This window comes from Acomys russatus, chromosome 24 (assembly GCF_903995435.1).
Source record: "Acomys russatus chromosome 24, mAcoRus1.1, whole genome shotgun sequence".
NCBI classification, from domain to species: Eukaryota; Metazoa; Chordata; class Mammalia; order Rodentia; family Muridae; genus Acomys; species Acomys russatus.
This window is the reverse complement of record NC_067160.1, coordinates 50,615,762-50,626,408: the sequence shown is the minus strand read 5'-3', so window position 1 is coordinate 50,626,408 and position 10,647 is coordinate 50,615,762. Positions and strand designations below refer to the sequence as shown.

Genomic DNA, 10,647 nt, shown 5'->3' with positions numbered 1-10,647 from the left:
CGTTTTGTAAACCAGGCTGGCTTCGAACTCACAGCAATGCACCTGCCTCTGCCTCCCAAGTGCTGGGATTAAAGGCATGGGCCAACACGCCTAGCTAGTGTTTCTTTTTTAAAAACTGATTTGTTATGTTTAGTGTTCTGCCTGCGTGTCAGAAGAGGGCATCAGATCTCATTACAGATAGTTGTGAGCTACCCTGTGGTTGCTGGGAATTGAACTCAGGACCTTTGGAAGAGGAGCCAGTGCTCTTAGCCTCTGAGCCATCTCTCCAGCCCTTTTCTAGTGTTTATGACTCAGTCTAATGTACGTACCAGCACACAGGGCTGATACTGCAGGGCCTGGGAAGGAGGCCCGCATTACAGCAGGGTATCAGGGCTGGATACTGAGGCATGCCCAGCTCCTTCCTAGAGTAAGGAAGGGGAAGCTTAGGTCAGCTGCTACAGGGTTTTACCAAAACTTTGATTTCCCATGTGCATGTGTTGTGTGTGCACATCACAGAGCATATGTGAAGTCAGAGGGCAACCTGCCGGAACCAGTTCTCTTTTTCTACTATGTGGGTTGTGGAGACAGAACTCGGTCATAAGGCTTGCTCAGTTATTTCGCCTGCTTCTGCTTTATCGCATGGGTAAAAACATTAACTGAACTGGGCATGGTGGCGCAGACCTTTAATCTGGGCACTTGGGAGGCAAAGGGAGGTGGATTGCTGTGAGTTTGAGGCCAGCTTGATCTACAAAGCGAGTCCAGGACAGCCAAGGCTAACACTGAGAGTCTCTGTCTTGAAAAACAAAACAAGGGCTGGAGAGGTGGCTCAGAGGTTAAGAGCACTGATTGCTCTTCCAAAGGTCATTAGTTCAATTCCCAGCAACCACATGGTGGCTCACAACCATCTAGACTGAGATCTGGTGCCCTGTTCTGGCCTGCAGGCAGAATACTGTATACATAATAAATAAATCTTAAAAAAAAAAAAAAAAAAGAAAAAGAAAAACAAAACATTAACTGAATGAGTTAACACAGAAGCATGGCAGGACAGAGCCACCCACTGGCACCAAGCTCAGAAGGCTCTGCGGCCGGGGCCACTACCTCTATGCCTGCCCCAGCTTCACCAGCCTGAGGTCTTTGTCTACATTTTGGGGCCATGTTGTAGTGAGTGTGCATGCTCACGTGTATAATGTTCTTGCGTGAGTGCAATCCTGACTCAACCTGGCACAGAAGCCCTCCCACCTTCACCACCTCAGCACTTGGAAGAACCACAGTGCTCAGTTTTATGTAGCTGATGGGGTTTGAACTCAGGTCCTCATGCTTGTATACAGCAAGCACTTTCTGACTGAACCATCATCCTAGCCCATCACTTTTTTTTTTCCTCCTAGATAGACCCTACTCCCATCAGAGTAGTTTGAGGCTAATGGAGCCTGAGTGCCCAGCCATGACACACACCCAGAAAATGAATGCTGGTATGGTCAAAGTCATGTCAGTTGTGGTGAGGTGAGGATTGAATTCAATAACAGATCTATTATATGGAATGACTTATAAGAAACTTTCAGTGGTAGCTGCCCAGCCCTGGGTCCAATCTTCTAGCCCGGGGTTGAGTCCCTTTAATACTTGAGGGAAAATATCCTCAAGTGGGACAGCTCTATTAGTCTGCCTTCATGTTAGCAGCCACAGAACTGCTCTAATTGTTAGTTACACTGGGTTGAACGATGTTGTCCCCCCCCATGCCCTAGGAATGTGGCCTCACATATATAAAGAGGGTCTCTGCAGACCTGACTGCTTGAGGGGTCACACTGGGTCCTAAACCCAACATCAGACGTCCTCACACATACTCAAACAAAGAAAGGAAAACACTGAGGGATGTTTCAGAACCAAGATTGCTGTGGTAAGTGGTGGTGCTCACCCGTAACCCCCAACTCCTGAGAAAGGGAAGCAGGGAGATGCGAAGTTCTGAGACAAAGGGCTGAGAGATGGCTCAGTGGGTAAGAGCTCTAGCTGTTCTTCCAAAGGAGCTGGGTTCAATTCCCAGCCCTCGACTCAGGGGAATCCCTCTTCTGGCTGCCCTGGGCACCAGGCGTGCACATAGGTATAGTCATACAAAGGAAAACAAACCAAAACAAAACAGAAAACACAGGCCAAGTATTCTATCAGCTACCAGAGTCTGGGGAGACCTGAGATCCAGGGTCCCAGAGAACCTTTAGCAGGAAGCAACTCGGCCAACCCACCCTCAACGAGCAGATGGCCTAACATTGTCCTTCTCAGGCAGCTTTTGTGATGCTACCAAACTCTTAGTGAAACCTGGCACCAAATAGGCTGGTCCTCTAAGGGTCTCCACTCTGTGGCCTCAATGACCCCACTTCCACACTGTTCGCCCCTCCTGCCCTCACCGTCACCCTGACCTATGCTACTCCTGTCACTCCAATGACTTAAAATCTTGCCATGCCCTGCTCAGTAATCTTTGAGCCAGAGCAGCCTGGCCCTGCAGCTCACCAGACACTTCCCAACCACAAAGTGCAGGACAAGGGCACCGTGGATCTGCCCTTGGGGGTGTGACAGGTGCAGTGGGAGGTACCCAGGATGAGTGGAGAGCAAAAACCCAAACAGGTGGTTAAAAAAATAAATAAATAAAAAATAAAGACAGCATCCTAGCTGACCAAATTCTAACTTCTAGCTAGAGGACAATAGGTGGGGGAGGGTCTAAATGCAGAAAATACAGACATTTACTGGAAAAAAAAATATCAACTTTTAATTTAACTAATCAAACTGCATCTAGGAATATCTCTGAACTGAACAAAACACAATAAAAATCTCCTTCTGAGGAAACCAGGAATTCTCATCAGCCCCATGTTCCTGAGGTCTAGGCCAAAAGTAGCCCATTTCCGAGGTGCCTCTGCCCCTCAAATTTCTCATCTCTAGGAAGGGCTGGGGATGGTGAGGGACCTGTGCCCTCCACCCGTCATGCAAAGAGTTCTTAGAAAGTCACAGTGGGCAAGCCTTTCCCACCTCACTTCCTATTTAAGCTGAGACTCTCCAGAGAGGGGCACAGTGGACAGCCCCAGCACCTCCCAGGTCTTGAGTCAGCACTCCACTCCAGTCTACTCAGGCAGCTGTTCCAGTGCCCAGGGTGGGGAGTAAATATGTTATGTACTGGAGGGGAAAAATCTCAAGCATCCCGTCATGTCACATGTTCCACGCAAGTCACATAGCAGAGGAAGCGATCCACCACCAACCTAAGGAGAGCACCGCCTCAGAAGACACGCTCAAATTCTGTCTGGTTGGTAGTGGCTGGATTTCGGCTCTGGTTGGTGGACTGCTGGGTGATCTGGCTGCCCTTTCGCCGTGGCGGTGCCAGGTACTCAAACATAGACGTCAAGTGAGTAGACAGCATGCCCTTGAGGTCCGAGGGCATGGGGTCCGACCAGAAGAAGTCGTGGTTGAGGGCGTCATCACTGTCGATTCGCTGTGCGGGGTCCAGCACCAGCAGCTTGTCGATGAGGTCCAGAGCGTAGGGATCCCGGACATAGGCCTTCAGTCGGTCCTTCACCTTCCGCTTCTGGCCCTTGACCAGCTCCAGCTTTTCAAACAGCTCGTACTTGTCCACATTTGGCCACACCTGAGAGAGGTGTTGAGAGAACGGAGTTGGAGGGAAGAAAGCCTACCTCAGACACCAGGGGCTTGTCTTTTCCCAGAGACTTGCTGAGTTCCCCAACCCCAAAGAGAATCCGATGACTTAAAGATGAAAGCGACAGTCACCAGATGTGGCTCACTGTTGTGGCTAGACACTTTATACAAATCACCAGGGATAAATGTGCCAGCCCCTGGTCAGGTACATTCCTACTTTGCAAAAAAACCCTTTAACCTTCCTCTGAGAGCTCACATGCTGAAGCGTGGTCTCCCGCTGGTGGTGCTTCCGGGAGGAGGTGGGACACAATGGGACAAGTATCCATGGGGCATGTTTGTGTGCTGAGGCCCCTGGTGTTAAGCCAGTCACCACCACAGAGCTACACATTGGTCCCCACTCTCCTGCTTCCTCACTGCTATGACCACACTCCTGCTCTCCAGTGAACTTTCAGCTATGACCCTCAGCAGCATCTCAGCAGCAAAGCAAAGGCTAAACCACCGCAGGCTGAAGCTTCTGAACAAAAGCAAACCTTGGAGCCTTTGTTTTTCTCAGGTCCTCTGTCCCAGCAACAGAGCTAGCTAACACACAGGCTTAGGAGTGATAAGCATCCACAGGCTGTGAACAGCAGGCCTATGCCTCCCTCCATCAACTAGCCTCTCCAGAAAGGACGTCACTCTCCACTGCTGGCCAGAGGGAGCTGGTTCTCGGCACCCTAGGACCACTCAGCTGGCTACTCACCTCTGGAGTGATGGAGCCACAGAGCTGGCTGATGAGGGCAAGCTGGTGCTGCTCCGTGTTACCCTGCATGATAGGGCTGCGAGTCCACATCTCGGCCATGATGCACCCAGCACCCCACAGGTCAATGGGCGGGCCATAGTCCCGCTCTCCTGAGGAGAAGAGTGTACCAGGAGGGACCCTTAAGCCCAAGGGCCTCCTGAGACTCAATGTCCCAGGGCGGATGGCTCAAGAGGCCCCCGGCAATGGGGGCTGTGGCCAGGTAGGTACCCGGCCCCTGACCCCCTCTGCCCGCTCGGGAGTCCTCACCGAGCAACAGCTCCGGAGGCCTGTACCACAGTGTCACCACACGGTTGGTGTAGCGGTTGGGCTGGCTATTCTTGGCTAGACTGAACGCACGGGCCAGCCCAAAGTCGGCCAGCTTTAGAACCCCATCCCGGGTGATGAGCACATTGGCAGCCTTCATGTCCCTGTGCAGAATCTGCAGGGAGGACACACAGAGCCCGGTGAGTTTCCCAGGGTCCTTAGTCCACAGCAGTAAGAGCAAGCCCGCCCCCCGCGCGCACCTTGTTCCTGTGGATGTAGTAGAGGCCGTTCAGCAGCATCTGCATCACCCTCTTGATCTCGGACAGTGTGAATTTGACTAGCACATTGCTCAGCAGCCCAGCAAGGTCATGCTCACAGAAGTCAAACACCAGGTAGATACTGCCCTTGCAGCGGTTATAGGGGGAAGCTGATGCAGAACAGGTGGGGAGGGGGAGGGGGAGGCCAGTAAGTCAAAGACCTAGACCCACCTCCTTTTTCCACACCCAACTACCAACCCTCCAGCCCACAGACATCTATAAGTGCCCACATAGAAAGCACCAGTTCCAATGAAGAAAGACCAGAGGAGCCAGGAGGTGGTGGCGTACGGCTTTAATCCCAGTACTCAGCAAGGCAGGTGGATCTCAGTGAGTTCGAGGCCAGCCTGGCCTACAGAGTGAGTCCAGGATAGCCAGGGCTACACAGACAAACCCTGTCTCAAACCAAAACCAGTAACAGCAACCAAAACAAAAAACAAACAAACAAAAAAACCCCAAAACAAACAGCCCAACAACAAACACAAAACAAAAAACAGAGAAAGCTGTGTGATAAGTCTGAGTCACAGCCATCTTAGGGTTGAAAGCAAAGCCTTAAAACCTTATTTGCTCCCAAAAGCCAAGCAACACACCTTTGGTTCGGCAAATCTCAATTAGGTTGACCACATTCTCGTGTTTTAGGAGCTGCAGAATCTTAATTTCCCGCAAGGCTGTGATGGGGAACTAAGAAGGAGAAAGAGAGGAAGTGGTCAAAACTGAGAGTGCAACAGACCAAAGAACTGTCAGGGGATAGAGGTGAGGTCTATACTAAGGGACAGAGAAAGAAAGGCAGGTGCCAGTGTGGCTCCTGTGTGGATTCCTGTGTGGAATCCAATCCCAGTACTCGGGAGTCAGATAGAGCTACCAGAACTGCCCCAAGTTCAAGGCCAGCAGGGTTAGCTGAGATTGAGAGAGAGAGAGAGAGAGAGAGAGAGAGAGAGAGAGAGAGAGAGAGAGAGAGAGAGAGAGAGAAAATCACACTTAATATAAAGATCTGCAATCAGCCTTTGCAAAACATCAAATAAGTGCACATCTCAAGGAGCTGCAAGATTCTGCAATCTAGACCAGGATGGCCTTGAATTTGTTTGTGACCCATTCTCATCCCTCGGCCTATTTCCTGAGTGCTGGAATTGTAGTCATAGGCCTGCATGTCATATTAAAGGATTCAGACAGGCACAGTCTTTGGCACTAACACTTGTGGGTCAAGATCCCCTGGGGCTGGAGCTAGCTGAATGGTTAACACTGGCCATGGCCAGGTGTGACGCAGACTCCTGTAACTCAGCACTCAGGAGGCTAAGGCAGTTGGACTTCTGTGAGACTGTGGCCAGCCTGGATCACACAGTGAGCTCCAGGACAGTAGGGGCACATAGCTCTTGCATCAAACGAAATTCACGTAGAGAACATGCCCAAAACCAAAACATCCACACACAGTTTTTTCCTTACTACTTTTAAACCTCTTTAGAGTGCACGAGCTGTCTCTTCATAAAAAAAACAAAATTAAATGCTAAACTGAAGCTGTTTAAAAGGTTTAACTTCTAGAATCAAGGTGCACTTCACGCAAAGTTTAGACCTCCTCATTTGGCTTCCCACCAAACTTTGCTTTTTAACACTGGAAGATCTAAGTAGAAATCCAAATTCCTTGTTACACGTAAAACTGAAAAAATACTGGGTGGAATCTCAGCACAAAAGCCTTTGAAAACAGCAGTGGCGAGAGGGGGACGGGGGTGGGGGTGGGGGAGACACACAGACCCAACACAGGCTGGGAGGCCTGCTCAGTGGGCCACATACTCACCCCTTCCTTTTCATTCTCCATCAACACTTTCTTCAGAGCCACCTTCTGGCCCGTCTGACGGTGCTTGGCTTTAAACACTTCCCTGCAGGTAGAGAAAGACCCAAGAGACCCATCAGGCATTTCCGCAGGGCCCGCCCCTCCCCCATGCGAGGAGGGACAGCGAGAGACCAGACACCACGGGGCGCGGCCCCGGGACGCCGGTGCACCGCTAGCTCCGGACCACGTGTTTTCTGTCTCTCTCCCAGCCTCTGCGCTCCCCGCCTCAGCCCCTGCCTGTCTCCCCAGGGGTATCACTGAGGGATTCCGCTCCCATTCTGAGCACCACTCCGCAAACCTACCCCACCCCCATGCCGGGCCTCAGGCTCCTCCTCCCCGCCAATCGGCTCCGTAAGGCCGGGACCTGCGGCGGCGCGGCCTAAGTGAGACAGCTAACAAGCAAGGGAATTGAAGCTACCGGACCGTCACGGCCCGAGCCCGAGCGACCCGACGTGGACCCTGGAAAGCGCAGGTCCTGAGCTCCTGGCCCCACGCGGCCTAATCTTACCCGAATGTGCCTTGACCAATCTTGGCAAGTTTCTCGTATTTGGTGACCTCATCGCAAAACGGGCATTCCACCGAGTCGTACTGCTTGGCCATGGCCGCCTCCAACGCGCCGCCGCCGCCGCCGCCGCCACCCCCAGCCGCAGCTCCCGCCGCTCCCGGTCCCGCCACACTCCAGGCCCCTCCGCGGCCGCGCCACTTCCGCCTCCAAGGCCACTTCCGGCCACGAGGTGCAGAGCCCACCTCTTCCGGTCTCCGCCCGCCGCCAGGCCCCCTGGGACTTGTAGTTCCCGGGAGGCCAGGGGGAGCCGGAGCTGCAGAGGAGCCTCCGCCGCCGCCACTGCCCCCGCCTCCGCCGCCGCCAGTGCTGTTGGCGGCCCCGACCGAGGGCGCAGGGAGCCGTGGCGCTGGGGCTGGGGCTCGCGGCGGTGCGTCCCGCTGCATTGGCCCGGGCCGCGCTGCTGCCGAAGCTGCTGCCTCTCTGGCTCCCGATCCGGGGCCAGCCGCAGTGCCCTGCTCCTCCTCCTCCGACGGCGCCGCCTCCGCGGGGCTGCGCGGGGCGCTGGGTGGGGGGGGTGGGGAAGGCCTGGGGGCGGAGGCTCCCTGGCCAAGCCCGGCCCGGGGCGGCCGGGCAAGGGGGCGAGATTGGAAGAGCAGACGAGGAGGCGGCCCGAGAGCCCGGGAGGGGGCGCGTTATAAAGGGGGAGGTGCCCGTCCTGGCCTCCCCTCCCCCTCCGCCCGCCCCCTCCCTCCTCCTCCCACCCTCCGCGGCCGCACCTGCCGCCGCCGCCTCCCGCCCGCCCGCCCGCTCCCAGTCTAGCGTCCGCCCTAGGCGCGTCACTGCTGACAGCCCCTCCTGTGCCTTTGGAGGTGGGGCCCCGCACTAGACACCTGCCTGCGGCGCCCTGCCGCGTGCCTCAGTTTACCCAACCCCCCCCAACGCCAGCTGCTACAGAATGCCCCTTCTTCCCGAGCTAGGACTGTGCTCCGGATGAAGCGAAGGCGGGAGATGCCGCGGGAGCGGCCAGAGGCCCTGGGAAGAGAGAACTGCCCCCGCTGCCACCTCCGTCGTCTCAGTCACTCGCCGTTGACATGGCAACTGACGGCCGCCAGGGGGCGCGGCGACACTGGAGGCGGCGAGCGAGCCGCGCTCAGGCCTAAACCCTGGATCCTGTGTTGTCGGGAAGGCAGGGATGAGCTCCTTCACCGAGCTGCGCCAGAGCTGGTTGGTCTGCCCTGGGTTAGTTAACTTTGGGAGCACAGTCCCAGCTCAGGAAGAAGAGGCAATCTGTAGCAGCTGGCGTTGGAGGGGAGGTAAACTGAGGCACGAGGCTGGGCGCCGCAGGCAGGTGTCTAGTGCGCGGGGCGGGCGGCGGGGGGGGGGGGGGGCGAGGGGAGTCACCTCCAAAGTTAACATTAATCCAGCACTCCTATGTGCCTTGGAAATACTGAGCTCCAGCCGGCCAGTGGTGGCTCACACCTTTAATCTCAGCATGCTGGAGGCAGAGGCAGGTAGAGCTCTGAGTTCGAGGACAGCCTGGTCTACAGAGCGAGTTCGAGGACAGCCAGGGACGTTACACAGAGAAACACTATCTCCAAAAAACAAAACAAAATACACACACACGCACACACACACACACACACACTACATAAAGTAAAAAAAAAGAAAAAGAGAAAGAAATGCTGGGCATTCCGGTTGAATCCTGAACCATGTTCACTAATCCGTTTTACAGAAGACATTGCAACTCAGAAATCAGAGGCTGTCTTCTCATGGTTGCACAGCGACAAGGCTGGCTCTGGCCAGTCCGTTTGAGGTCCGCTGTCCTTACGCAGGCTGAACACCCAGTGCTCACCCTGTGACCCTTCCAGTAATCTGCTTCCGCATCCTCATCTCCCTGTCTCAGGGAGCCTCCAGACGCAAGCCAGTAAAGCTGTCTTCTCAACCTGTCCCATCCTAGCCCTTCCTATTTGTCAACACCCCCTCCAAAGGATGGTCCTCCTTCCCACCGTCTATCTCCGCATCGCTCTGCAGTCTGTCTTGAGATTCTGAGCGGGACACCAGGGCTCTTAACCAGCGTTTACCTCCTGGCCTTTGTGGTCCTGGAAGCTGCCTGCTGTCTCCCAGCTTCCCAAAGCACTCCTGCTCCCCAGCTGTGATCCTCATAACGCCCCAACTTCCCAGTGTCAGCTGCAGGAAGCCTTTCCATCTCTTGGTATACTGTCCTGGCTTGTCTGGTGCCCACCGAGTAGCCGAGTAGCCCAGGCTGACCCTTAAACGCAAAGCCTTCCTCTTGATCAAGCTCTAGGTCACTGTGCCCCACAGAGCTTTCTGGTTTTACCCTACAGTGTCTGGAAGGAGGGATGGTTTTGGTGACCCAGGTGTCCCAGGAGTACCTGCTGTGAGAAGGGTTTTTAAGACACTCCATAGAGCCAGCCAGGCCTTTAGGAAATCAAGCCACATGTCAGAGAGTGACCTGGAACCTCCTGCCTGGGTGGATATTATTGCTTATGTGAAACAAGAAGTAGGGTGGGGTGGGCGGTCGGGAGAGGGGGGAATACGGGTGGGGGGGCAGTCAGGGGTAAGAAGACGAGAGTAATTGCAGTAATTACAATTAATAGAAAGCGGCTAAGCCCTACACTTAGCCCTGCCTGTGTGGGAGCTATTTCTCTTGTTAGCCATATGCAGGGGGCCACTGTACACATAAGGACCCTGACACTCTGAGGTGCAATTATTGGGCCATGGTCACATGGCCAGCCAGTGGCCACACTAGTTTTGAACCAGGTAAGTTTGTCATAAGCTCCAAACACTTCCTTTATGCCAAGGTCCCTTCCAATCTGGCTTCAGTGTGAAACCAGGGCAAGACTCCACAATGGGCCTTGGTGTTGGTGGGAGACATGGTTGTAATGCGAGCACTGACGTCAGGGGTTTTCATGGCTTATGTGGATGCTGCTATCAGATGTTTAGGTTCTAGCAGGTGCCTGTTTCCCATGAGTCCTCCCTAAGTCACTTCCTGTGGGCAGAGGCTTTAGCAGCAGCAACGTTTCCTGTGATGTTGTCACCTCTGCCCCCAAGCAAGAGCCCTGACATCTTCCAATCACTTCCCCTCCAGGCCTTGGGCCCTCAGCCCTCCTCCACGGGGGAAGCAAGGGTGCTCTGGGAAGCTTTGGAAGGCTACCCAGTTCTGGAGCCCTGGTTCTCCCCAGCCGGTAAATCCAGGTGGGAACCGGAGAGAAGTTAGCCATTTCGAATCCACTTTGGCTTCCTCTTTGTTGGCTGCAATATTACCTGCTTCCTGTGGGTCGCCAAAACCACCAAGGCCCAGCGTGAGACCCAGCCTCAGTCAACATCTACTGGC

General features: G+C 54.5%; 1 protein-coding gene across 1 annotated transcript; it reads right to left on the bottom strand.

Moving 5' to 3' along the window:
* Nucleotides 1–3,208: 3,208 nt before the first annotated feature.
* On the bottom strand, nt 3,209–7,806 carry Cdk9 (cyclin dependent kinase 9). Its single transcript, XM_051166605.1, has 7 exons — nt 7,296–7,806; nt 6,752–6,833; nt 5,553–5,643; nt 4,909–5,075; nt 4,652–4,823; nt 4,346–4,494; nt 3,209–3,598 (listed from the first exon to the last, which is right to left on the bottom strand). The coding sequence occupies exons 1-7, from the start codon at nt 7,733–7,735 to the stop codon at nt 3,233–3,235; spliced, it is 1,467 nt and encodes a 488-aa protein (XP_051022562.1). The 5' UTR covers nt 7,736–7,806; the 3' UTR covers nt 3,209–3,232.
* Between the last annotated feature and the right edge of the window lie 2,841 nt (nt 7,807–10,647).

Bases quoted from the DNA above. Each gene is read 5' to 3' on its own strand.
- Cdk9 (XM_051166605.1), bottom strand. From the start codon at position 7,735: ATGCAGCGGGACGCACCGCCGCGAGCCCCAGCCCCAGCGCCACGGCTC. The intron at 6,834-7,295 runs GTAAGATTAGGC...CTCTACCTGCAG, and splicing joins ATTGGTCAAGGCACATTCGG to GGAAGTGTTTAAAGCCAAGC. The intron at 3,599-4,345 runs GTGAGTAGCCAG...CACCTCTCTCAG, and splicing joins GTGGCTCCATCACTCCAGAG to GTGTGGCCAAATGTGGACAA.